The following is a 24,841-nucleotide window of genomic DNA, read 5'->3' as shown; positions in this document are numbered from 1 at the left end:
CCACAGCAAGAGTTCCGGGGGTGACATAAATATATTTTTGAAGCTGCCTGTGTACTCTGGGGTAAAGAACCAGCACAGAGGGTGCCTCCCCCCTCCCCAGGCCACCCACCTCCACCCTTATCTCTCCGGAAGCCCACCCACCCCATCCCCTTCTGTCTCTTTTTAGGCCAAGGGTCAAGAGGTCTCCCGGGAGATAAGGGGCATGTGTCAAGAGGGCTTGGTGGCAGCGGCAGGAGTGGCAGCCTCGTGCTGAGGGACAGGAGACCGTTCTCTCTAGCCTGGTGCCTCAGGGTCTTCCTCCGGGGGCAGTGGGCACTTGGGGGGCGGGAGCGAGTGTCGGGAAAACACAAGAGACTAGAACCAGGGATCCGGGGAGATGCAGGCCCCACTCCCTACTCTGCCCTTCCCGCTCCATCCCTACTTCACTCCCACAGGGCCTAAGAGAACTGGACAGCAGCAGGGGCAGGGAGAAGGGGGGTGGGGGGGTTGGGAGGGAGGGGTGGCTGAACCCCACCCCCACCCCAGGTGGCGGACAATCAGGAGGTGGGGTGGAGGAGGCAGCAGGCCACCCGAAGGCCAGGAGGACCAGGTACGGGGCGGCTGCCCCAAGGCCCTTGTGGTCACTCCGGCCAGGCCGAGCACTAACAGCCCAGCAGCTCCACACGCATGGTGATCCGGTTGTGCCAGGCGACGGGCAGGATGCGCACAAAGCGAGCCAGGAAGGGCATCTCGAACATGTTCTTCTTGTGGGAATTATTGTCCAAGTTGCCAGGGAAGATCTGGAGGCAGAGGGGGGTCGTCAGGAGGGCCCCAGGGCCCGCCCCACCCCGCCCCACCCCGCCCCTCAGAGCTCCTGGCCAGACTCCAAGGGCACCCCCGGAGGGATGGCAGGACACGGGCTGGCCAGACACTGACCTTGCTGTCGACAGACCCCGGGTCCTTGTACTCGACCCAGTTCATGCTGTCGTTACTGTAGGCCACCTTGTAGGCTGCCACATACTGGATGTGGCCGAAGTCTCGGGCCCCTTGGGTAATGATGCCGGCCACTTGCCTCTCGGAGCCCAGGTCAATCTACAGGGAAAAATCAACCACGTTGTGTTTGTGTCGACCATTCTCTCCAAGAAGGCAGCAAAAGGCAGACAGGCCGGGGAGGCAGGGTGGGCAGGGCTTCCAGTTTGGACGAAGCTACTGTATTTGGCACGACCTTCTCATTTATACGAGGGACATAAAGCCTGTCACCTACTTTGCCACACTCTGTTAGACACCTCACTGCAGCAAAGCTAGAGTTTAGAGCCCGGACCTTGGCCAACCCGCAGCCAGTCCCCACCCCTCCCCCGGTCCAAAGAGAACAAGGACAGGAGAGACACTGGCGCGGTTCCCGGGGGGTCCCGCATGGCGGTCTGCGGCCTGGCACGAATCTCGAAGGAGTCCAAACGCAGACAGCTGCTCACAGATCCCAGCTCTACAGGCTAAGGGCAACTGGGGACCGAGAGACACAGGTCCTGCTCCCAGTCCCTGAACTCTCCTGGTTCCCAATTTCATGAAATCCAAGGGCTGTCCCATGGGGTATTCTCAGACACCGAGTGTCAGGCAGGGAAGTCCTGTGGGGCACCTGCCCGGGTCAGGTGTCCCACCTCTGTCCTGCCCTACAGTCCACGGGCTCAGCCTGGTCACCTTGTGACCGCGAGTGGACACACGTACGTGCACACACACACACACACACCCCTTCTCCATTGCCGAATCCAGAGAAGGTGCAGCACAAAGGAGGAGGGAAATAACGCTGAATTAAAAATAAGGCTTTTCAGACACTCCCCCTTGGGGAGCAGAAGCCTGGGCTGGGCGAGGTCACCCCGTGGATCCAATCCCAACCCGTGCCCTGCAGCCCTGCAGCCCGACACACCTGCAGCCACTCGGAGGCATCATTGGTCTGAGCGGTCCAGGCATTGAACTTGCCCTGCTTGTCCAGCCGTGCGTAGAAGGGGTACCAGCTGAAGGCATTCAGGCCCCAGGTCCTGTAGATGCTGGAAGCCGTGATCTGTCTGTCAGGGATGCTGTTGTCCTTCATGCCCAGGGGCTCCGCGCATCCTGCCAGCAAAGGGGTTTGTCGTCACCAAGATCACGACTCACGGCAGCCTCCCAGAAGCAATAGCACAAGGCGGACTGGGGGGTCAACGGTTGTGCTTCCTCTCTGCCCACCCCACCCACCCCTCACCTGAGCCAGCTGCCCTCAGTTCCCACCCCCACCTTGCTGTGCCCTTCCCAGATCCCCCACCGCCTGTCCCCTCTGCACAAGGGCAGGCTCTGCCACCACCTCCGCCACGCCTTCAAGGCCTGACTCATTAGACACCTTCTCCAAGAAGTCTGCCCTGACCACCTCATTTGGGCGGAACTTAGGCCCCTATGGGACTTCTCTCTTACTCCTATGGTCCAGCTGCTATCTATATCAAGGCTGAGGCCTGTGATCTTGGTCAAGGACATCAGCAACAAGTAACCCATTGATCCAGTGCTCACTTGTGTGATTTCGATCACCACCAGGAACCTGAAAGCCGTATCAGTAACCCCATTCTATAGGTACAGAAACAGGCTGAGATGGTAAGCATTGTGCCTAAGTCTGTCTCTCTCTCACATGTACACACAGACACACAGACACACTCCTGCTCCCCACACCAGGCTGTGACATCATCGCCACCATCCACACCCCCTCCCAGAGCCATGAAGGTCTGCCTGCTGGTAACCCAGGGATGAAGGGGACCACACGGCTGCACTCCAGCAGGTGGAAATGAGAGCAGTCAGGATCCCTGGGCTCAGCGTGGATCCCATCTCCTTGCCCAGCAGCCCCTCCGAGTCGCCCAGGGGGCTTTCACACTCAACACCGATTCCTCCCGGTGCTGCCACTCGGGCCCTGGAAGCTAGTTCAGGCTTCGCACAGGCATGCCCTGCTCAGCAATGGGCCGGGCTTTTCTGCATAGCCACACCCACCGGCAGGTGGCTGGGACAGTTTGGGAGGGGCGGCAGGAGACCAAGCTCCCAAGACCATGATGGGTATGTCTCATGCCGGGCAGAATCCTCACTCTGCTCCCCCAGATACTTGCACTCTCGCCACTAAAATCCTCTGCCTCCAGCTGTGCCCTTGTCTGCTGGATGCCTCCTTGTGATGGTGGCATGCCAGGTCATCCCCACGCTCCTCCCAGAGAGAGGCTCCTGGGCCGGGAGGCAGGTGGTTCCCAGACAGGCTGGCAAAATCAGCCTTCCAGGGAAAATGCCACGGGGAGGGGCACTGCGCCAAAGGCCAGGACTCTCCCCTCCATCCCTCGCTATGTGACCCTGGGAAGGACCCCACAGAGGGGTGTTTCTCTTAGATCAACCAAGGATATTGTTAAAATCAAGATTCTGGGGGCACCTAGGTGGCTCAGTGGGTTGGGCCTCTGCCTTTGGCTCAGGTCATGTTTCAGACAGGGTCCTGAGATCAAGCCCCGCATCAGGCTCTCTCTGCTCAGCGGGGGGCCTGCTTCCATCTCTCTCTGCCTGTCTCTCTGCCTACTTGTGGTCTCTCTGTCAAGTAAATTTTAAAAAGGGAAAACATGAAGATTCTCTCTCCGTGGGTCTCGGATGAGGCTGGAGCCCGCGTTTCTACAAGCTCCCAGGTGATGCTCATACTGCTGGGTCCCTGGAGCCCACGCTGAGTTGAGGGCTGTAACCCAACCCCGCTCAAGTCTACCACCCTGATCCAAGCCACCTTACTTTCCCACTCCCCTCCCCCATGATGGGCCTCTGCCCCCATTCTCCCCACACAGCCTAAGGGATTCCTTCTAGACACATTCCAATCATTTCCTGTTAGCACTCCCCCACGTCCACATGGCTGCCCCTTGTTCTGAGGACAAAGATCTGAATCCTTAAAATGATTCATTCAGCCCAGCTCACTAGGCTCCGTCCACCTCTCCAGCCTCACTGCCCAGCAAGCTGCCTCTCGCTGTCTAGGCTCTAGCCCCACTGGCCTGCCTTCGATCCTTCAACATACCCCAGGGCCTTTGCACTTGCCAGCTCCTCATCTGCCTGGAATGCTCTTTCCAAGTTCTTCATTGTGGCTTCCTCTGTCATCCAAGCCTCCACTCAAAAGCCATCCCAACAGGGGCGTCTTCGTGCCCAGATCTCAGTGCCACACGTGCACACATGCACATACACGTGTCCATACACACATACACCAACACTCTCACCAGCCCTCTGGAATGCCAACTAGGGAAAGTAGAAGATCCATATCTCGAGGAATACAGGCAGGACAGCTTCCACAGCTTGCCGAGCTTGCCCTCTCTTGGCCTAGGAGGGAGCCAGCTGGGACAGGACCGTGAACCATGCAGGCCAACTTTAATACAGCCAAAGGCTGCAGAGCCCCCACACCTGTCCTGTATCAACAGCCTAAATTTCCCTTTAGCAAAAGGTAGTCTTTAATCCCCCACTTAAACAATAAGGCTCAAAAAAGCAATGACCCTGGGAGAAGGAATGCAATGACTTAAATTCATACTTTAAAAGGGTGGGTTTTTGGCAGCTCTGCCTAGCGAACCCTGAAGTTCCGCCAGAGGCCAGCAGGTGGCGCTGTCACCTCAAAGAGAGGGAAATAACCCAGCGCCGGAGAGCCCAGGGCTGAGACAAAGTTGCCCAGCCTAGCCCCTGCAGCCGGAGGGTCCCTGAGGACTTTTCCTGGATCAGAAACAGATCTCTTTCTGTTGTCTCCCCACATTCCTCCACATGGGACTCTCTGTAAAGAGCAGCAGAAAGCACCAGCTCCAGGCCTAGGACTCTCGAAGTCCCCACATTTCTCTTGAATGATGAGTTATGGGGGGAGGGGGGGAGCCGGGTGGGGTAGGGAGGGGCTGGGGGAGCACTAAATGGGTGGGTGTCCAAAGCCCAGGGATCTAGACCAAGTTTTAATACCAACCAGCTTGTGTGCACTTGACAAAAAATTTATCGGGGCCTCTGTATTCATTCACTCATTCATTAAATGTTGATTGATCATCTATAATCCAGACACCGTTCCAGGCACTGGGACTACAGCCATGAAAAAAACAAACTCCCTGACCTCAGGAAGCTGATGTCTGTAAAACAGAACTCACACTACATGTTCTAGAAGCTCAAGGAACCAATCAGAATAACAAAAAATACTTTCTTTGACAACTGGAGGGATTGTCTTTTTTTTTCTGCCACAACCCCAAATGCCAAGGGTTGGCAGACTGCAAACATGGAAGCAAGTGCCCCAAGGGCCGGTGGTCCCTCTGGTGTGCATCTGCTGTGGGAGCCCAGGTCCCCTGGCCTTGCTGCCGTCCTACCCAGCTCCGCCTGGCTGAAAAGGAAGTGGGCAGGGAAGCCCATTTCGTAGCAATGCCCCAGCTTCCCTGTACTCACCATTCACCTCACAGCCAAGGAGCTCAAAGCGGAGGGTGCAGCCCCGGTGACAGATGATAGGGACCAGCCTCACATACTGCACCTCCAGAGGGAAGTCAAACAGGTTGACTTTCAGGCCACTGTTGTCCATGTTGCCCACAAATATCTAGGAGGAAAACAGATTGGAGCATGGGTCAGCGTGGGCAGTCTACCTTCCTGGGGTCACCTCACCTCCCTCGTCAGGCCTGGGAGGAAGAGATGGGGTTTAGCAGAGCCAGCAGGGGGTCAGTTCTTCCTCTGGCCACCCCTCTTCACATCTTTCTTGGTCGTCATGGGGGATGGGCATGAACTCCTATCTTGCACACTTGCCTACCTATCACCTATAGGGTGCCTCTGCAAATTAGGAAAAGGCACTCCTCTCCCGAGACACTTTATTATACTAATTTCCCCATAGGCAGAAGTACACAAACCCATGATGTCTACACTGTGAATGGTGCTCACTTAGAAATGACAACCTTAAGCAGTGTACAACCTGCACAGCTGTACATGGTAGCCCTGAAGGCTCAGAATGCCTCCCACCTCCACCACCACAGCCACCCTCAATAGGTCACTGAACCTTTCTGAGTCCATTATCCTCATCTATAAAGTAAGAGCTGTCACCTGTAACTATAGAACATGGGCATAATGTAGGTTTCCCAATTTCTGGGAACCAAGAGGTAACTGATGACCCACCACATAGCTAATGGTCCAGCATACCCTCCCTCCACTAGGGCCCTCAAATAGCTCTCGGGACCCAGAGGATAAGGACCACAGCCCTTCTTTAGAGCCCTCACCTTGTCTCCTGTCCCCTCCGCACCCTGGATAAATTGGAACTTGTGTCCATTGTTGCTGTAGGCCACCTTGAAGGTCTTCAGGTACTCAGCACTGCCTGCGCGGCTGGCACCCTGTGTCACAATGCCCATCACCCGCATCTTCCGCATCAGGTTCACCTGGATCCCGGGAGGGAAGACAGTACCCTTATCTCCTGGGTTCTTTAGATCTTCTCTACTCCCCCTGCCCAGAAACAAGGAGGGGCTTTCCCATGGGGGCCTCTCAGAGCCTTGGGCCCAATGCCCAAGAACGCACACAGAGAAGGACAAGGACCCCAAAGGCTGCATCCAGGGCAAACAGCCCCTCTGCAGCCTGGGGTCTGCTCCCCATCCGCCCCCCCACTCCAGTCCCCCGCAATACTGCTCTGCACTGACAGACCCTTCACCTGTGGGAGCCCACAACCTTGTTACCTGGACCTCGGTTGTGACCCCTCAAATGCAAACAGACTCTCTCCCATCCCTCCGCCGCCCCCCTTCCCCCACCCCCGAGCCATTCTTTCCATACCTGGATCCAGGGGTTCTTGTCATAGTTGCTGGCTGTCCAGGCATTGACGATGCCCGTGCGGTGCAGACGGGCCAGCTCTGGGGCCCAGCGCTGTAAACCCATGAAGCCCAAGTGCACAGAGGAGGCAGAGATCTGCGAGTCGGCAATGGCGCCCGTCTCCATGCCCAGCGGCATGGTGCAGACTGCAGGGGGGAGGGGGAAGGGGGGTGGGGGAGGTGGCAGTCAGGTGGCCACCCAAACACATGGGTCCCAGACGACCGGAAAATCACAGTGTGGCCTCTGCTGAGACCCAGGGCAGAGATCAGGAAAGGACTCTCAGGGTCCAAGAAGAGGTGCATGGTAAAGAAGAGGTGGGGAGAGAGAGACAAGGGGAGTTGGGACCCAGGGCTGCCCGCGGCACCTGTGCCATCACTGGGACGGGCAGCCAGGGACCAGGTGGGAGGGATTTCCAGTGGGACCCGCTCTTCTTCAGTGTCCCCAGCCCACCAGGAGGTCCAACGTGTCCAGCCCCACCCCTGCCGTCCCCAGAACAGCTTTGGGAAAAGAGACACCCCAGTTGGCAGTGAACAGTACTTGTACTAGACATGAAGGAAGAGGCAAATCCTGGGGCACCTCAGGGGCTCAGTCAGTTAAGCATTTGCCTTTAGCTCAGGTCATGAGCTCACAGTCCTGAGATCGAGCCCACGCCAGTCAGATTCCCTGTTCTACGAGGGTCTGCTTCTCCGTCTCCCTCTGGAGGGGCCCACGCCAGTCAGATTCCCTGTTCTACGAGGGTCTGCTTCTCCGTCTCCCTCTGGAGGGGCTGCAGTGGTCCCTCTGGGGGCTCCTCCACCTTTGTGCTGCCTCCTGCCTTCTGCATCGAACCTGTGGCAGACCCCAGGCCACAGAGCTGGAGGTTGGGTGGGTAATGCCAACTCCAGCACACCCAGAGTAACCTTGGCTCCCCGCACAGTAATTAGTGGGCACACCTGGCCCCACCCAGGGCTGTCTGCCTTAGGGACCCCCCCCAACCACAGACACGCACACACACACAGACATGCACACAGTCCTCCACCCAGTGTCTCCAAAAGACACTGGCCTCAGCCCCGAGCCCAAGGGACAGGCCCCTCCCTGCCACCTCCGAGGAGGTGCTCTCCCCCAGGCCCCAGCACCCACCCAGCTGGCCCACAACCCCCACTTCTCAGATCAGCCTCAGAGAGCAGCCCCACATCGGTGGGAAGGGGAACCGCCTGCCCCCGGCCCAAGGTGCTCGGCGGCAGACCCACTGGCCAGAAGAACCCAGACCCCCCGAAGATGCAGACTCAGCCGCCCGCCCGCCCGCCCGCCTGCAGCAGGCAAGGACAAGTCCCAGCTTGGGGGGAGGGACTCCAGCTGAGCCAGGAGGGAGGACAGCGTGGACAGCCACCGCCAGCACTGGAGGCTGGGCACACACCCAGGGCCATTCTGTGGCTGAGTGGATAACCGGGCAGACCGGGCCGGTCAGCCCCTCTGCACACGCCGGGCCTCTGACCGCCTGACCGTTAGGGGACGGCCCAGCCTGCCCAGGCCTCTCCCTCCTCCCTGAGCTCTGTGATGAGGCCGCGGTCAAACTTGGGCCAGGAACCATCAGCCTCCAAGGCAAGGCCCCCAGCCTTACTTGCTGACCTCCTGTCCCTAGGATTAAGAATGTATTTGTTTCCCCCTCTTGGGAGAAAACTCTCAGGACTTAATCCTAACACTGTGGGTGTCACCACTGGTTCGTGGTGACCCAGGCAGCACCACTCCTGGGACCTTTGGGGCCACCACCACGCTTCCTTCCACTACAGTGATATCAGGCCTGGCCTGCAGCCTGAGGACAAAAGGCCAAGCAGAAATTAGTCCAGGACAACAGAAGCGCGAACTGAGGCTCTATATTCCCCTTGATCTACCAGAGGAAACCTCAAGGCAGGGCACGAGGCCAGCATGTGGCCAGGGCTGCTCCGGGCCTCCCCAATCAGAGCAGCCTCCCCCAGATACTCACTGGTCTCACAGTGGACACCCGTATAGCCATGACGACACATGCAGACATACTCAGTGAAGACGTCCCCTCTGTGTGAGTCGTCAACCACCCGGCACTCGGCTTCATTGCGGCAGGGGTTTGGATAACAAGGACCTAGGGGTGGAGAGGCGGGTAAGGCAGGCAGGGGATCAGGAAGGAGCCAGAGATGCAGATGCCCCAAAAGGACCCGCTGCACAGACTCAGCCCCCTGCCCGCCTCCCCCTGCCATTCCCTCCCTCTCTCCTCTGCCTGATGAGAAGTTGGGCCAGGCTGGTGCCAAGAAGGGTCAGGTGTAGGCAAATCAGTCCCAGGGCGGGAAGCACCCAGCTTTCCAAGTGGCACGGGGAGTTCTCAGGGAAATGCTGGCTGAGCACAGGAGAGGGGCTGGGGACCTCCACCCACTAGGGGACAAAGCAGGGCCCGGCAGCAGGGGCTGCACTGGGAGCTGGGGGCGAAGCGGGGTGGGGGACGCAGGTACCTTTCTCCGTCTCATTGCAGATCAGGCCCGTGAAGCCTTCGGGGCAGAGGCAATAGAAGGGGGTGTTGTCCTGGCCCAATATGCAGGTCCCACCATTGAGGCACTGGCTAGAGTCACAGAAGTCACCTGCAAAGTCACCAGCTCTGACTCAAGAATAGCAAGTCATTCCTTGTAAATACTGGGGGCAGGGGGGCCCTATCATGCACATGCTGGGTCGCTGAAACAGGGGAACCAGGTGTGGTCCAGGCCTCAAGAAGCCACTGGAAAGAGGGGGACAGTCAGTGGGTGGTGAAGAGGCATCACCAGCTCCAGACAGAAGCCTGCATGAAGAGCCACTGGAGGTGGGCTTCTGTCAAGGTTGGAAGTGTCGCAGAGGGACAGGGGAGCTGGGTCTAAGAGGTGGAGTGGAGTGTGCCCCACAGGGCGGAAAGAATGTTCTAAAGAAGGAGAGGAGTACAGGACCACGGTACGGTACGCTGTGGAGAAGGATGACAGAGCAGAAAGGGTAGGTAGGGGCCAGACCTGCAGGGACCTTAGGAATGACCAGCTCAGACTTCCAGTCCAAGAGCCTGGGAGCCCTTAACCTTCCTTCAGCAGCCCACCGTCGTCCACCGAGGCAAAAGGAAAAAAAGGGGGGGGGGGACTTCCCAAGAGGGAGGTGGGAGTGAGGAAGCCCTTTCCCATTCTGGAAAGGTGAATCTGGAGAAAAGGCCATCTGCAGAGCTGTGGATAGGCTCCCCTGGGGCAGGGAGGTGTCCTGGGGCCACACCAAGCTCTCTCTCTGGCTCTGGGGTGGAAATGTAACAGGAGTGGCTGGGGTGAGTGGCCTGATGAGAGAGGAATTCAGGTGAAAAGGTGAGGGGGAAGGCAGATTTGAGAAACACGGCAGAGGGAGGAGGAGGGCTGGAGAAGACCACAGGGCTTCTAGCCCCAGGGCCTGGGGGACAGATGGGAGCTATCTGTGCCGCCCATCAGGCTGGCCAGGTGGGTGGGGGCTCTCCTGGCGGACCCTCACATCCCAGCAGGGCCTACCCTGCCACGTAGGGGAAGACATGAGAAATCGCTTTTCCTCCCCCTAGAATCATGCCATCCCAGGCGGGGGGTGGGGCTCCTGAAATCTCAAAGCTCCAGAGAGCGGGGGCCCAGCTCCTGAGAAGGGAACAGAGGAACAGGAACACCGTTAATGAGTACTGGAGCCCTCAGACTGCCACCTCGGCTGCTCCTGGGAGCTTAAGGCGGCTCCCAATGAGCTATTAGTCATTGGCTTTAAATAGCAGGTTAATCCTCTCCCCTGACCTGGCAGGCCAGGGCACTGCCACAGACAGAGCTTTGGGAATGGCCAGAGTCCTGGGCTCCTGTCCCAACCAAATTCAACTCCTCTTCTCCCCAACCAACCGCACCCCACCCCCATGCTGCTCGGGGGCAAAGCGGTCCACTGGGTAAAAAAGGAACGTGAAAGGTGGCCCCTGCCCCCCACAGCCCAGGTCTTAGGTGGACTCACCTGCCCACCGCACCCATGGTACTTCCCCTTTCCGGGAAAAGCCCCATCACCCCCCACCAAACCACCTTGGAGGTTTCAGAGTCCTGCCTTGTGGGTGACTTCCCCAGGAACATTTAGCCAGGGCTCGGATGGTGGGGACAGAGAGGTGCAGAAAGGGACTTCAAAGACCCAGCTATGTCTCAGGGTCGCTGGACAGCCACCAGCTCCAAGTACCCAAGTGTGGCTGAGCTTGGAGGGCCCGGGAGGTTCTGGCTCCAGGCGTGGGGGTCGGACTGTGGTAGGAAGGCAGGAAGGAGCGCCAGGGTTCCGCTTTGACCGCATCCCTACCAGCCACCCCCCCCCCGCCCCCGATTTCTTTGAGAAAATGAGGAAGGGGGTGCCCGAAGCGCGCCGATCATGGGCACCTCTTCAAAGTCCTGGAGGCGACCAGCTGTGCGGGCCCCACGATGAAATGGGGGCATCCCCAGGACCAGCCCGCCCAAGGCCCAGCTGTGAGCGGGAGGCCTCCTCGGCGGGGGAGGAGGAGCGAGGAAGATACAGCGGCTCGCCAAGGCCGCGGGAGGGAGTCGGAAGCCACCACCAGCCCGGGAGGCAGCCCTCTCTAAGTCCCTCCCCTGGTTCTTGGGCCCCCCTCCCGGGCCCCACCCGAAGTCCGGTCCCCTCCCCCGGCCTTCCCCGCCCGCGCTCATCCCACCAGACACCTACGAGCGGAGATGCAAAACTCCAATGAACACACGAGCCGCCGGCTAGCGAGGGAGCAGCCGGGGAAAGTTGGCTGGACAAGACTTAGCAAGACAAGAGCCCTAGAAACTTCAGGTGGAAGACGCGCCAGAGTGGGGCGCAGTTCAATGGCCTCATTTTACAGATGGGAAAAGAGAGGCCCGACACAGCAGATTCCTTTGTTATGTGTAAGCCCCATCCCTGGGGGCCGTCGGGCTGTCACCCGGTGTCCCCAATCCCCGCCCCACTCTCAAGCCTCTACCACTGCCCAGAACGCCCGAGCGCGAAGAGCGCAGGAGAGGCCGAGCGCATCCCCGCGTCCGGCCGGGGCGCAGCCCGAGCAGCCGCCCCTCCGCACGGGCCCGGCTCTTTGCCCAAGTTTGTAAACAGGGGTGGTGGAGGGAGGGCGCCGCAGCGAACTTCCGAGCCGCGCGGAAAGGAGGAGCGAGGACCGGAGGGCGGCGCGATCGACTCACCGGAGGCGGCGAAGAGTCCCGAGGCGCAGAGGAGCGCGCCGCAGAGCGCGGCCAGCAGGCGGGAGCGCGGCATGCGGTGGGGACACCGGCGCCGGAGCAGGGGCCTCAGCTGTGCACACTGCCGGGCTCTCATTGCAGCTCCTGGACGGGAATAAATCAGGCAGCGCGGCGCCGCCCCCCGCCCGCCCGCTCCGCCCAGGCCCTCGGGAGGCGGACCCGGGGCGGGGCTCCGCGGCCAACCAGGGAAGGGGGGCACCGAGGGGTCCGCGCCCCCGCCTCGTGCCTCCCGCCGCGGCCACGCCCGGTGCCCCGCGGGGAGCGGGGGACCAGGCCCCGCGTCGTGAGTCCTCTGTACCGCGAAGGGCTCCGGAGGAACTGTTTGGTGTTTCGTAGGTTTTTGGTTTTTTTTGTTTTTTTTTAATTTTAGACTTAAGATGCTTTGCCCTTATCCCTAATGAGAAAAATGCAAATTAAAAGTACAGTGAGCGCCAGGTTTCACTTAATCAGATTGGCAAGTGTCGAATGATTAGCGCACTGTTCATGCGAGGCTGAGGGGAGCGGGCCCAAGCATGCATTGTTGGAGGGAGTCTAAATTGGTTCGGCTTCTCCGGAGAGCTGCTTGGTAATAGCCACCAAAGCGACCCAGACCGACCGTAAGCCCTAGCCATTGCACTCACAGCATTCCTTCCATTTGAACTCACTATGTAAAATGGCATGTATATAAAGATGTCCTAGCATATCATAGCAGCATCCTTGGAAAGGATAAAAGACTAAAAAGGAAATCAGCAAACTTCTTCTATAAAGGATCAGATAGAAAATATTTTAGGATTAGCCCACACGTGGTCTCCGGAGCGGCCCTTCACCTATGCCCCCAGGCGGAAGAGCAGCTACAGACAAGTCTCCCAGGAAATGAGCACGGTGGTGGCCTAAGCTGAAGGAAACCAGGGGGCCAGGACTGGAAGAGACTTGCCGGTCACCCTGACTTTTATCTAAATGACTCTTTTTTAGATCCTATCTCTCTCTCTCAAATCTTTAAAGCAAAAAAGAGAATAATTTCACTTATAATAGATAATAGCATCAGTAAGAATAAAATAATTGGGAATAAATTTAACTAAAGTGCAAGACCTGTACACCAAACACTACAAAACACCACTGAAAGAAATTAAAGACCTAAATAAATGGAAAGTCATCCTTGTTCCCGGATTGGAAGACTTACCTTGTTAAGATGGCAATAATCCCCAAACTGATATAAATTCAACACAATCCCTATCAAAATTTCAGCTGTCCTTTTTCAGAAGTTAACGAGCTGACCCTAGAATTAATATGGAAATGGATGGAACCCAGAATCTCCAAAGCAATCTGCAGGAAAGAAAAAAAGTTGGAAGACTTATATTTTCCAATTCCGAGACATACTACAGAGCCGCATTAAGCAAGACCATGTGGTCCTGGCATAAGTATAGACATAAGGATCAATGGAATAGAATTAAGAATCCAAAAGTAGATCGATACATCTGCGGTCAGTTGATTTTCAACAAAAGTGCAAGACAATTCAGTGGGGAAAGAGCAGTGTTTTTCCAACAAATTATGCCAGAACAACCAGATAACCACAGAAGAATAAAGTTGGACTACAGATCACACTTTACATAAAAATTAACTCAAAATAGATCAAAGACCTAAATATAGGAGCGCCAAATGCCAAACAACCAAAGAAAAGAGTAGATTAGTTGAACTGTATCAAAACTTACAATTTTTCTACTTCCAAGGACACTATCAAAAAGGCAGGAAGCAGGGTGCCTGGGTGGATCAGTGGGTTAAAGCCTCTGCCTTCAACTCAGGTCATGATCCTGGGGTCCTGGGATCGAGCCCCGCATCGGGCTCTCTGCTCAGTAGGAAGCCTGCTTCCCCCTGCCTCTCTGCCTGCTTGTGATCTCTCTCTCTCTCTCCATGTCAAATAAATAAATGAATAAATGAAATCTTTTTAAAAAGGCAAGAAGACAACCCACAAAATGAGAGGCAATATTTGCAGGTCACATGACTGATAAGGGTCTCATATCCAAATTATCAGAATATTAACTCATAACAAAGGATACCCCAATTTTAAAATGGGCAAAGAATCTGGATAGATTTTTCCCCAGAGAAGATATACAAACAGCCAATAAGCGCATGAAAAGACGCTTAATGTTATTAGTCATCAGGAAAATGGAAATAAAAATCAAAACCACATGAGATACCGCTTCACACACCCACTAGGATGACGATATTCAAGAAAACATCATAACAATGTTAGTGAGGATGTCGAAAAAGCAGAACCTTCACACATTACTGATGGGGTTGTAAAATGGTGCAGACACTGAAAACCAATTTGGTAGCTCCTCAAAAGATTAAGCAGAGCTATCCTATGACCCAGCAGTTCTACTCCTAAGTATACACCCAAGAAAATTAAAAGCATATGTTCATACAAAAGCTTACACGTGAATGATCATAACAGCTTTAACAGCCGGCAAGCGGAAACCTCCCAAATGTCCACCAGCTGATGGGTGGGTAAGCCAAGTAGTCTATCCATCCAGTGGAAGATTATTCAGCCGTAAAAATAAATGAAGATTTAATACTCGCTGCAGAATGACTGAACCTTGAAAACACGATGCTAAGTGAAAGAAGCCAGATACACAAGGCCATGATTCCGTATATATGACATGTCCAGAATAGACAATCTATTATGACAGTAAGTTGATGAGTGGCTGCCAGGGGCTGGGGTGAGGGCAGAATGAGAAGTCATGGTTCATGGGTGTGGGATTTCTTCTGGGAGGCGATGAAGGCATCCTGAAATTTTTTTTTTTAAAGATTTTATTTATTTATTTGACAGAGATTATAAGCAGGCAGAGAGGCAGGCAGAGAGAGGAGGAAGCAGGCTCCCTGCTGAGCAGTGCCTGATGTGGGGCTCGATCCCAGGACTCTGGGATCATGACCTGAGCTGAAGGCAGAGGTTTTAACCCACTGAGCCACCCAGGCGCCCCAAGATGTCCTGAAATTTAATAGTGATGATGGTTCCCTAACTTTATAAGCATGTTTAAAACCACTGAACTTCACATTCCAAAAGGATGGATTTTCTGTTGTGTGAATTATATCTCGATAGAAAGGGAATACGGCTCTTCAGAAACCTGTCTCAAATCAGTAAATCACTCAATAAGCATTTAGTGAGCACTGACTGTCATGAGCATTGATTGGAAACCCTCGCTGCACATGAGTGTCACTTGGGAAGATTTTTGTAAAAATACAGGTGATCAGGATGCACTTCAAAGCAAATAAATCTCAATCCCTGTAGAGCATAGGAATGAGTATTTTTTTAAAGCTCCCCAGATGAGGCCAGTGTGAAACTAATAAGAGAACCATTGGCTAAACTCACTGAGAGCAAAGACAAAAGACCTAGGCCTTGGGACCACAAGGGACAAGGAGGGGAGGGATTTTAACAGGTGAAGGCAGGATAGAGAAGGAGGGTATTTTCTTGTATGATCTGACCCTTGTAGAGTTCAGTGGGTTAGTAGCTCCTCTGTCTGAATACTTTTCTTACCCAGCATTACAGCATCCCAGTATTGGAAGATTTGGTTGGATTTTCTAACAAGTGTCATCCCAGGATCACCTGAAACAGGGAATCCACTTAAGAGCTTTAGATTTTGTTCATGTATATGAAAGGAAACCAGGTACGCTTTTACTTTTCACTTAGTCCTACCCCTACTCAATCAGAGAAACGTAACAGAAGTTCCATTACATCGACAAAACTCAAAGCCGATGGGGCTGGGGGGAGGGAAATAAACATGTATACCTAATTGGTAGAACTTCCAGTTTATTCCGCGTCTGGATCACAGTCCGACTATAGCGAGACCTACAGAATTGGACCTTGTATTCTGCTTTGGACAAATTCACTGGAATGAAATTACCCAAATAAAAAGCCAATGTACAAAGATGCACACGGTACCACTGTTGGTGGTTCTGAAAAACTGACTAACGGTCCAAAACGCCCAGGGGTGAAGAGCTAAACAGACCTGCTAAGATACAGCCCAGTGCAGTGTTAACACATGAAAAGGACAAGTAAGTTTGCAGGTGAAAGGAGGTGCCTTGGCAGAGCAAAAGGCCTGTCCACAGCTCCCGTCCGCACTCACCCACAGCAAACCTCGGTAAAAAGTGCCTCACGCAGACATGGGTCTGCACAGAAACAACACTCGAAAGAGAACAGATCACAGACAGGTAATCCCATGATGCTGCTTATATGAGGTCCCCAAAGTAGTCAAATTCATGGAGGGGCACCTGGCTGGCTCTGTCCAAAGAGCATGTGACTCTTGATCTTGGGGTTGCAAGTTCGAGCCCCACGCTGGATGGACAAATAATTAAAATCTTGGGGAAAAAAAATCTAGTCCTATTAGAAAGAAAAAGTGGAATGCTGGTTGCCAGGCGCCGAGAGCAGGATAAGGGGAGCTTCTCTTTAAGGGGGACACATTTCAGTTCTGCAAGGTGAAAAGTTTTGGAGATGCTGCTCTGCCAGGGCACAAACATAATGAGCCCCGCTGAACTGTATATTTACGATGATTTAGGTGGCAAATTGTATTTGCATTTTTTTACCATGGTAAAAAAAAATCAATCAATTTTAAAAGAGAGAGAGAGGGGGGCACCTGACTGGCTCAGTCACTGGAGACTGTGACTCTGGATCTTGGGGTCATGAGTTTAAGCCTTAGGTTGGGGGGTAGAGTTTACTAAATAAAAAAATAATAAATAAATTTATTTTTATTATTTTATTTTACCAACTCTGAGCCAAGCACCATTCCAAGCCTTACATAGGTAAGAAAAGAAGATAATATGATATGACATGTCAAGTAGACCTCAATTAATGTTTTTAAGTTTATTTATTTAGGGGCTCCTGGGTGGCTCAGTGGGTTAAGCCTCTGCTTTTGGCTCAGGTCATGATCTCAGAGTCCTGAGATTGAGCCCCACATTGGGCTCTCTGCTTGTCAGGGAGCCTGCTTCTGCCTCTTTCTCTCTCTCTCTCTTTCTCTCTCTGCCTGCCTCTCTACATACTTGTGATCTCTCTGTGTCAAATGAATGAATAAAATATTTTTTTAAGTTTATTTAAGTAATCTGTACACCCAACGTAGGGCACAAACCCAACCACCCTGAGATCAAGAGTCACACACTCTCCTGCCTGAGCCAGCTAAGCGCCCCGAGTATACCTCAACTTAAAAAAAAAAAAAAAAAAAAGAAAGAGAGAGGAAGAGAAGTTATTTCAGGTGCTAGCAAGGGCTCCACAGATGACAGGACAGGACTGTGTGACAAAACACCGAGGGGAGAAGGGAGGCCAGTTTAGGCAGGTGACTAGCAAAGCCTTGTCTGAAAAGGTGACATTCCCACTGAGACCCTGAAGGGCGAGAAACCGGCCTCCCATGGATCTGAGGAGGCGAAAGCTCTGAGAAAGGGACCAAACCGGAGCTCAGAAACTGACCGACACCAGCAAAGCCCACTGAATTTTGACAAAGGAGCCATGCAAGAAGCCGCTGGTTGTCCGCACCCCGCAGAACGAAGTCAAAGCCAAAACTCACGACTTGTACAAAATTTAACCCCAAACGAATCAGAGACCTCACTGTAAAACACAAAACTCTAAAACTTCTGGAAGAGAACAGAAGCAAATCTGTATGATCTTTGGTTTGGGGACGAGTTTTACATACATACGATACCCAAAGCAGGATCCATGAGAGAAACATCGATATAAACTGGGCTTTATCACAAGAAGACCAGTTGTTCTGTGAAAGATACCAGTGTGAAAAATTAACAGACAAGCCACAAACTGAAGGAAAATATTTGCAAGTCATTTATCTAATAAGGAAGATGTGGGGCGCCTGGGGGGCTCAATGTGTTAAGCCCCTGCCTTTGGCTCAGGTCATGATCTCAGGGTCCTGGGATTGGCTCAGGTCATGATCTCAGGGTCCTGGGATCGAGCCCCGCATCGGGCTCTCTGCTTGGCAGTTCTGCTCCCCCTTCCCCTCTGCCTGCCTCTCTGCCTACTTGTGATCTTTCTCTCTCTGTCAAATAATAAATAAAATCTTAAAAAAAGAAAAAAAAAAAGAAATGTGAGGTGCCACCTGGGATTGCCAACTTATTAAAAAAAAAAAAAAATGTATCCAGAATAAGTAAAGAAATCTTAAAACTCAAAAATAGGAAAACACCCAGCCCAATTTTTAAAATGGATGAAAGATCTAAACAGATAAAAAACAAAACAAACAAACAACAACAACAAAAAAACCACACACAAAAAAACCCCAAACCCTATGGATGGCAAGTAAGCCTACAAAGACACGCTCAACACAATTTTCTGTTAAGGAAGTGAAAACGCAAACAACTATTAAATACCACTGCCCACCTACTGGAACGGCTACAATCCAGAAACCCTTCCCCAGCCAAATGCTAGCGGCCACGCAGAGCACGGGGAAAGCTCCTTCATCGCTCCTGAGGAACACACAGCGATGCGACCACTTTGGAAGACAGGTTGGCAGTTTCTTATAAAGTTAAACACAAACTTGCCATAGGACCCTGAAGCGATCACACTCCCAGGTAATCTACCTCAGCCAATTAAAACTTAGGGCAACACAAAAACCTATTTGCTGAAAACCAATGTTTACCACAGCTTTGCTCATCATCATCAAAAACCAGAAGCAACCACGTTGTCTTTCGGTAGGTGAACGGATGAACTGTGGACCCCCATACAATGAGGGACTGTTCGGTGATAAAAGGACAGAGCTACTGACTCACACGACATGAATAAAATCTTAAATGCATTTTGTTAGGTGAGTGAACACAGATCAAAACAGCTACATGTTGAGCGCCTGGGTGGCTCAGTCAGTTAAGCGTCTACCTTTGGCTCAGATCATGATCTCAGGGTCCTGGGATCGAGCCCCGCCTTGGGCTCCCCGCTCAGTGGACCCTGCTTCTGCTTCCCCTCTGCCTGCTGCTCCCCCTTGTGCTCTGTCAAATAATAAATAAAATCTTTAAAACACACACACACACACACACATAAAAAACCAACAACCACACACACACACACATACTCAAACCCCAGCTACATGGCCTGTGATTATATTCATGAGACATTCTGGGAAAAGCAAAACTGTAAGGGCAAAAAACCTACATGAGTGGTTGATGGGCTGGGGGAAGGGAAATGGGCAACTGCAGAGGGGAGGCCTGAGATGGGATTATTCAGGTGATGGGATTATCCTGCAGGATCCTGGAGTGCTGCATACAGAATCCCAAGTAACTGCCAAATGCATAGAACTTGACAGCCCAGAGACTGAGCTTTGACAAATGCACAGGAAAAAAAAAAAAAAAAATCATCCGGGTGGCTGCCTGGGGGACTCAGTCAGTTAAGCATCTGCTTTTTGGCTCAAATCAGGATCCCACTTTGGGAATCCCTGCTGGGCTTCTATCTCTCTCTCTCTCTCCCTCTGCCTGCCACTCCCCCTGCTTGTGCACTCTCTCTCTGTCAAATAAATAAAGCAAATCTCTTAAAAAATCAATCAAATCTCTTAAAAAATCATCCAGAATGTTGGAAGATTCCAGACTATGTCCAAAGAATCAAAATGTATGAAAAGCAGTAGGGGGGCTGGGGTGCAGCAGGTACGGGTGTGGAGAGGATCTGACTTCCATAACTTTGGGAAGCAGTGTTTCAGCCAGAAACCGTAAGGCTAAAGATGAAAGGGACTGTATATAACCGCCGAACCCCAGCTGTTCCTCATGGGAGTATGGGTTAACAATGCTGGAATGGCTTGGGTTGGCATCCTGGGCAGCGACAAGGTGGTGGCTGGTGGAGGGGAGGCGTCGGGATTCTCACTGCGGGAGAGGGAAATTAGGAGCACGCGGGGAGGGAGGCTGGAACCAAGCACACAGTCCTGGGTTTGTCCGAGATGTCAGTGAAAGAACCTATTTAGCCGGAGGCTTCCATCAAGGTTGAGACAATAACTTGTTTAACCCTTAAACTATCCCTGCTCCCCTTCCCCCAGGGGACTTACTTAAAAACAAGTCCTGGAAACCAGCTCCAGGTAACAAAGCTCAAATACAAGGGTGGATCGGGCCAGGTGGAGACATCCGGTCAGTGGGGGGTTGCATACTGTCTCCCTAGCTACCAAGGAGGTTGGGCCCCGCCTTTTGGGCACCCATTCTGACCAAGGTGATAGGCTGGTTCAAATGTCTACTAGGGTAAATTGTTTTTTTTGTTTGTTTGTTTGTTTGTTTTTAAAGATTTTTATTTATTTATTTGACAGAGAGAAATCACAAGTAGATGGAGAGGCAGACAGAGAGAGAGAGAGGGAAGCAGGCTCTCCGCTGAGCAGAGAGCCCGATGCGGGACTCGATCCCAGGACTCTGAGATCATGACCTGAGCCGAAGGCAGCGGCTTAACCCACCGAGCCACCCAGGCGCCCTACTAGGGTAAATTGTAATTCATTTGGCCACCTGTGCGTGGCCAGGCCCGACCGCAGGGTCTTTGCCCTTAAAAGCTAGCCCGTGAAACAGAGAAGGGTCGTCCCTCTCTGCAAGAGGTGCGGCCCTGGCCGGTTAGTTTGATTCTTGATGCTTGGCACGAAATAAATCTTTGCTTGACCTTCGCTTTATATCAGTCTCGCTCCTATAATCTCGGACCCATTTGGGGGGCATAACAGTCAGTACGCCTTCCTGCTTAACTTCGTTTAGATACAGACGACAGGTGTAGGAAAAACTGCAGGTACAAGTATATATACACACGCACGTGTGTGTCTGTGTGCGTACACACAGGTTAGAACGCGCGTGCCTATTTCCTAGCTCTGTCTGCGGACGCGGACTAGAAGCAGCGACAGCCCAGTGCTCAGAACTTGATCTGTATTGCATGTTTCCAGTGAAAGGCATCGGGGCTCCTTGGAGAGATGGCCAGTTCTAGGGCTAGGGCAGGGAGAACACAAGATGAAACCTGGGGCACCCAGAAAATGCTTTAGACAACAAAAGGAGGGCCTGTGAAACAGGCAACAAACTAAGCTAAGAGTTTCCCAGTCACCAAAACAGGAAAAAGGTAGCAACAAAGTAAATAATGAGCTATTGGACTATAACCCACAGTATAAAATAAATATCCATGAGTCCATAACAGTACAAACAAATGACTGAGAGAATGAATGAATGAGTGAGTGAATGGAGAAAGGAATACAGAAGAATTGCAAATAATCTACCTAGCTATTCCCTCCTCTGGGAGATAGAACTTAGAGGCCCTCCCCTCATTTGAGCAGGGATGGTGCCCACTGGCTTGTTTCCGAAGTACAGGAAGGACGGAAAGATTAGAAACTTTTCAGTGGAACAATGATTCAGAAAAGGGACCTTCTCCTTTCCCCAGGTGACCAATATGAACAGCATTAGTGACAAGTTCCATGGATTGCATTGTCCCAAATGATAGGACAAGAAGTGTGCTTTCCCTCTGTAGTCTTCCTCCCAAGAACACACCAGAAAATTAGGGGGAAAAAAAAAACGCAAACCAAACCAAGTTGCAGGACACTCTACAAAACCCTAGACCGAGACTTCCAAAACTACCCAGGCAAGTCTGAGAAATTGTCCCCGACCAGAGGAGACGAGAAGATCCGATGGCAAGTGTGTGCAGCATTCCGCATGCTGGCCGGGAACGGAAGGGCTTTAATGGAAAAAGTAGCAAAATCCAAACAAGATATGGTGATCATTCACAATAACGTGCCAACGTTAGCTTCTTAGTTGTGACAATGTGCCCTGGTGGGGGAAGGTGTTGACAATGGGGAAAACTGGGTGAGGGATCTAACAGGGACTCTAACCGTCTTTACAAATTTTCTATAAACATGGAACTATTCTAAAATTTTAAAAATATTGGAAAGGGGGCACGGCTTGAGAAAGGCACAAGCCTTGCTGATCAGCCAGGAGCACAAGGGCCCACATAGCAGGACTGATGGAGGGGGAGAGGAGTTGAAGCCAGAGAGGCCGCAGGGACAGACCCGAGCCCTAGCAGGATCTTGTCACGTGTTTGAATCCCAGTTCTGCCTTATGCCAAGTGAGGGATCTTGGGCAAGTTCTTTGCTTTCAGATTCCTATGTTGAAACCTAATGCCCAACGTGATGGTGATAGAAGTTGGGACTTTGGGAGCTGCTGGGGTCATGAGAGTGGAGCCCTCAAAAATGGGATTAGCTCTCCCATAAAAGCAGCCAAAGAGTTCCATTGCCCCTTCCAGCACACTACGGACTCAGCGAGAAGGCACCATCCATGAACCAGAAAGCAGGACTTTGCTAGACACCGAATCTGCTGCTGCCTTAACCTTGGACTTCCTGGCCTCAGGAACCGTGCCAAGGAAACTTCCATGGCTCATAAGCTACCCAGTCTCTGCTGTTTTGTTACAGCGGCAAGAATGGGCTTAGACATTCTTCAATCTCTCCGAGCCTCCGTTTTCTTAGCTGCACAATAATGTAGTCTCCAGGCCTGGGCACAATGTGCAGTAATAAGAAAGGAAGCACCCCTAAAATACTCGTGGAAAGAATGACCTGACTCTCCCCTTCGGGCAGAACCAGATCCAGGGTGTGGGAGCTGGTGGCCAAGCAGATTATATACAAGAGAAGGAGGGCTCAAGTCACGGGAATCTCAGGGACAGAATAGGGAATATGGTCAACGATACTGTAATTATGGGGACAGATGGGGACTGAACTTGTGGGGAGCACAGCGTAATATAGCGAGAAGTGGACTGTACCCCTAAAACTGATATAGCATTGGGTGTCAACTATACTCAAAAATTTTGTTTTAAAGAGAGAGAGGGGGACGCCTGGATGGCTCAGTTGGTTAAGCGTCTGCCTTCAGCTCGAGTCCTGGTCCCGGGGTCCTGGGATCAAGCCCCACCTCAAGCTCCCTGCTCAGCAGGGAGTCTGCTTCTCCCTCTCTCTCTGCCTGCTCATGCTCTCTCTTGGTCACTGTCTCAAATAAATAAAATCGTTAAAAAGAGAGAGAGAAAGAGGTGCTCCCCAGGGACGGCATCTAGGTGCACAGTGGGGGACGGACTCCCCCTGTGCTGGAAGGGACCGACACAAAGGGCACGTGTCAGGAAGACAGAGCAGGAGGTGGACCGTGAGGACAGGCGACCTTGAAGGTCTACACCACCTCCAGGATGCTGCTTTGGGATGACCTGTCAACACTGCCCAGCACCCTCCAAGTGCACAGGAGGCAGGGAGGGGCGTCCCCACCCCCCACCGGGCTGGCCCAGGCCCCTCCCCCTCTGCTCTCCAGCATTGGTGAACACAGGCCTCACATGGGCTCGAACAGAGCCTGGGATGGCCCCACACTCACATCCTCCAAGTGCACACCCCCTTTCCCAAACCAGATGCTCTGAACACACATCATGATCTGTGAGCAAACATCCCGGCCCAGGGACCAAACAACCCCCTTTTGTTTCCAAGCCAGAGACCAAGGGCTAGGGCCCAGCGCTGCCGAATAAATATGCTTTCAGTTGAAAAACGTAAAAGTGTTTTCTCACTGAAACCGAAGGGGTGGGCTGAATTCTGAGGTTCCTTTATGTGATTTTCCATACTTCGGCTGGGCTTTCCATTGCCTGCTGTCCTCACGAATTTCTCTGGAGACTCCCTCCAACCCTGACCAATTTCCCCTCCTCTGAACCCCTGAAGCTCCCACAGTCAGAACCAGCCCAGATCTGTTCACAGTGGAGCAGCGCCCCAAGGTGTCTCCTTGCCAGGATTGTCTGCTCCTCTGAGACACGCCGGGGGGTCACACAGAAAGATCTAGACCCGGAACCTGGATCCAAGCCCCAGCTTCATATCTTACCTGCCTGGTGATCTTCTCCAAACTGCCGCTCCGGCACATTTATTTTTTTCATATAAAGCTCGTCTCCTTCCCTCCTTTCCAGGAGGTCAGTGACACGAGAAACAGTTGCCTCCCAAACCCTGAGAGGTCTCAGGCGTCTTCATCTGCTGGGGAACGTGCCCACATCTGAGTTGGGTTTTGGTCTGCAGAGTCAAAAGGATGTGAAAGAAATGCTTTAGAAAAATCTATTTTTATAGGGCTCTGCTCACAGCCTTTCTGCGTGGGCCAGCTGGACATCTGGACAACGCATCTCCCGAATGAGACCGGAGTGAGGCGGTTTCCAGGAGAACATCAAGTTCTTCCCTGGAAGTTGCTAAAAAACAAAATTAACCCGAGGAACTTTGAAGATCTAATGGGCTTTATGAAATGATTCGTGAATTGGGCAGCATCCCATCCAGCGAGTAGCAAGCAGCTCTGTCATGCTATAGAGAAGGAAAGATGTTTAAAGGCAGAGAAGGGGCAGGGAGAAAGGGAAATTATTAGCGAGGAATGCACTGTTTCAGGCAAGGCTGTCCTCCTCGGAAAGGGTCTATGAGTAAATGTCCTCATGCTGACCGGAAATTCCGGGCTGGCTGGTTAAAGGTTACATTCCTGGGAGGGTTGAAAGTGCAGTTGGTTAAGGATTAGGCTTGGTTTACTTGTGTGAGGCCTTAACGTAAGTGACTCCATTTTGGGCCTGTGGTTTTCTTCCAGACAAAACCAAACCCGAGGAGAGCTGGAGGCAGAGCCCCAGACTGGGCAGGACTGAGGGGTCAAGCAGCAAACTGTCGGCCCAGGAGGGATTATCACTGGCTGATCCCGGCCCTCCACCCCCGCCCCCCAACAACAGTCTCCCCCAATCTCCTTCCCCAGCTGGAAGGGCCTCTCATAAGGATCTGGTAACCTTGTCTAAGCACAGATCACTGACCTGTTTGGGAACTGGTTGTCTTCTCTATTACACCCCCTCCTTTTGAGCTAGTACCCCTTGGGCTCGCTTCGGCAGCACATCTACTAAAATTGAGCCAGTACCCCTTGCTTGTCAG

The 24,841-nt window shown here is 52.8% G+C and overlaps 1 protein-coding gene across 1 annotated transcript; it reads right to left on the bottom strand.

The window, feature by feature from the left end:
* Nucleotides 1-12: 12 nt before the first annotated feature.
* Nucleotides 13-23,936, bottom strand: MFGE8 (milk fat globule EGF and factor V/VIII domain containing). Its single transcript, XM_059180027.1, has 10 exons — nt 23,781-23,936; nt 11,943-12,083; nt 9,246-9,371; nt 8,750-8,881; nt 6,751-6,932; nt 6,210-6,365; nt 5,398-5,542; nt 1,901-2,085; nt 916-1,071; nt 13-779 (listed from the first exon to the last, which is right to left on the bottom strand). The coding sequence occupies exons 1-10, from the start codon at nt 23,830-23,832 to the stop codon at nt 642-644; spliced, it is 1,413 nt and encodes a 470-aa protein (XP_059036010.1). The 5' UTR covers nt 23,833-23,936; the 3' UTR covers nt 13-641.
* Between the last annotated feature and the right edge of the window lie 905 nt (nt 23,937-24,841).

The sequence above is a fragment of the Mustela lutreola genome, chromosome 7, assembly GCF_030435805.1.
Source record: "Mustela lutreola isolate mMusLut2 chromosome 7, mMusLut2.pri, whole genome shotgun sequence".
Taxonomy (NCBI): domain Eukaryota; kingdom Metazoa; phylum Chordata; class Mammalia; order Carnivora; family Mustelidae; genus Mustela; species Mustela lutreola.
The sequence above is the reverse complement of the archived record's forward strand: the minus strand, read 5'-3'. Positions and strand labels throughout refer to the sequence as shown.

Coding starts and splice junctions, on each gene's coding strand:
- MFGE8 (XM_059180027.1), bottom strand. CDS start 23,832: ATGAAAAAAATAAATGTGCCGGAGCGGCAGTTTGGAGAAGATCACCAG. Junction 2,086..5,397: donor CCTTGGCTGTGAGGTGAATG/GTGAGTACAGGG, acceptor CTTTGCTGGCAG/GATGCGCGGAGCCCCTGGGC. Junction 1,072..1,900: donor ATGCCTCCGAGTGGCTGCAG/GTGTGTCGGGCT, acceptor TTTTCCCTGTAG/ATTGACCTGGGCTCCGAGAG.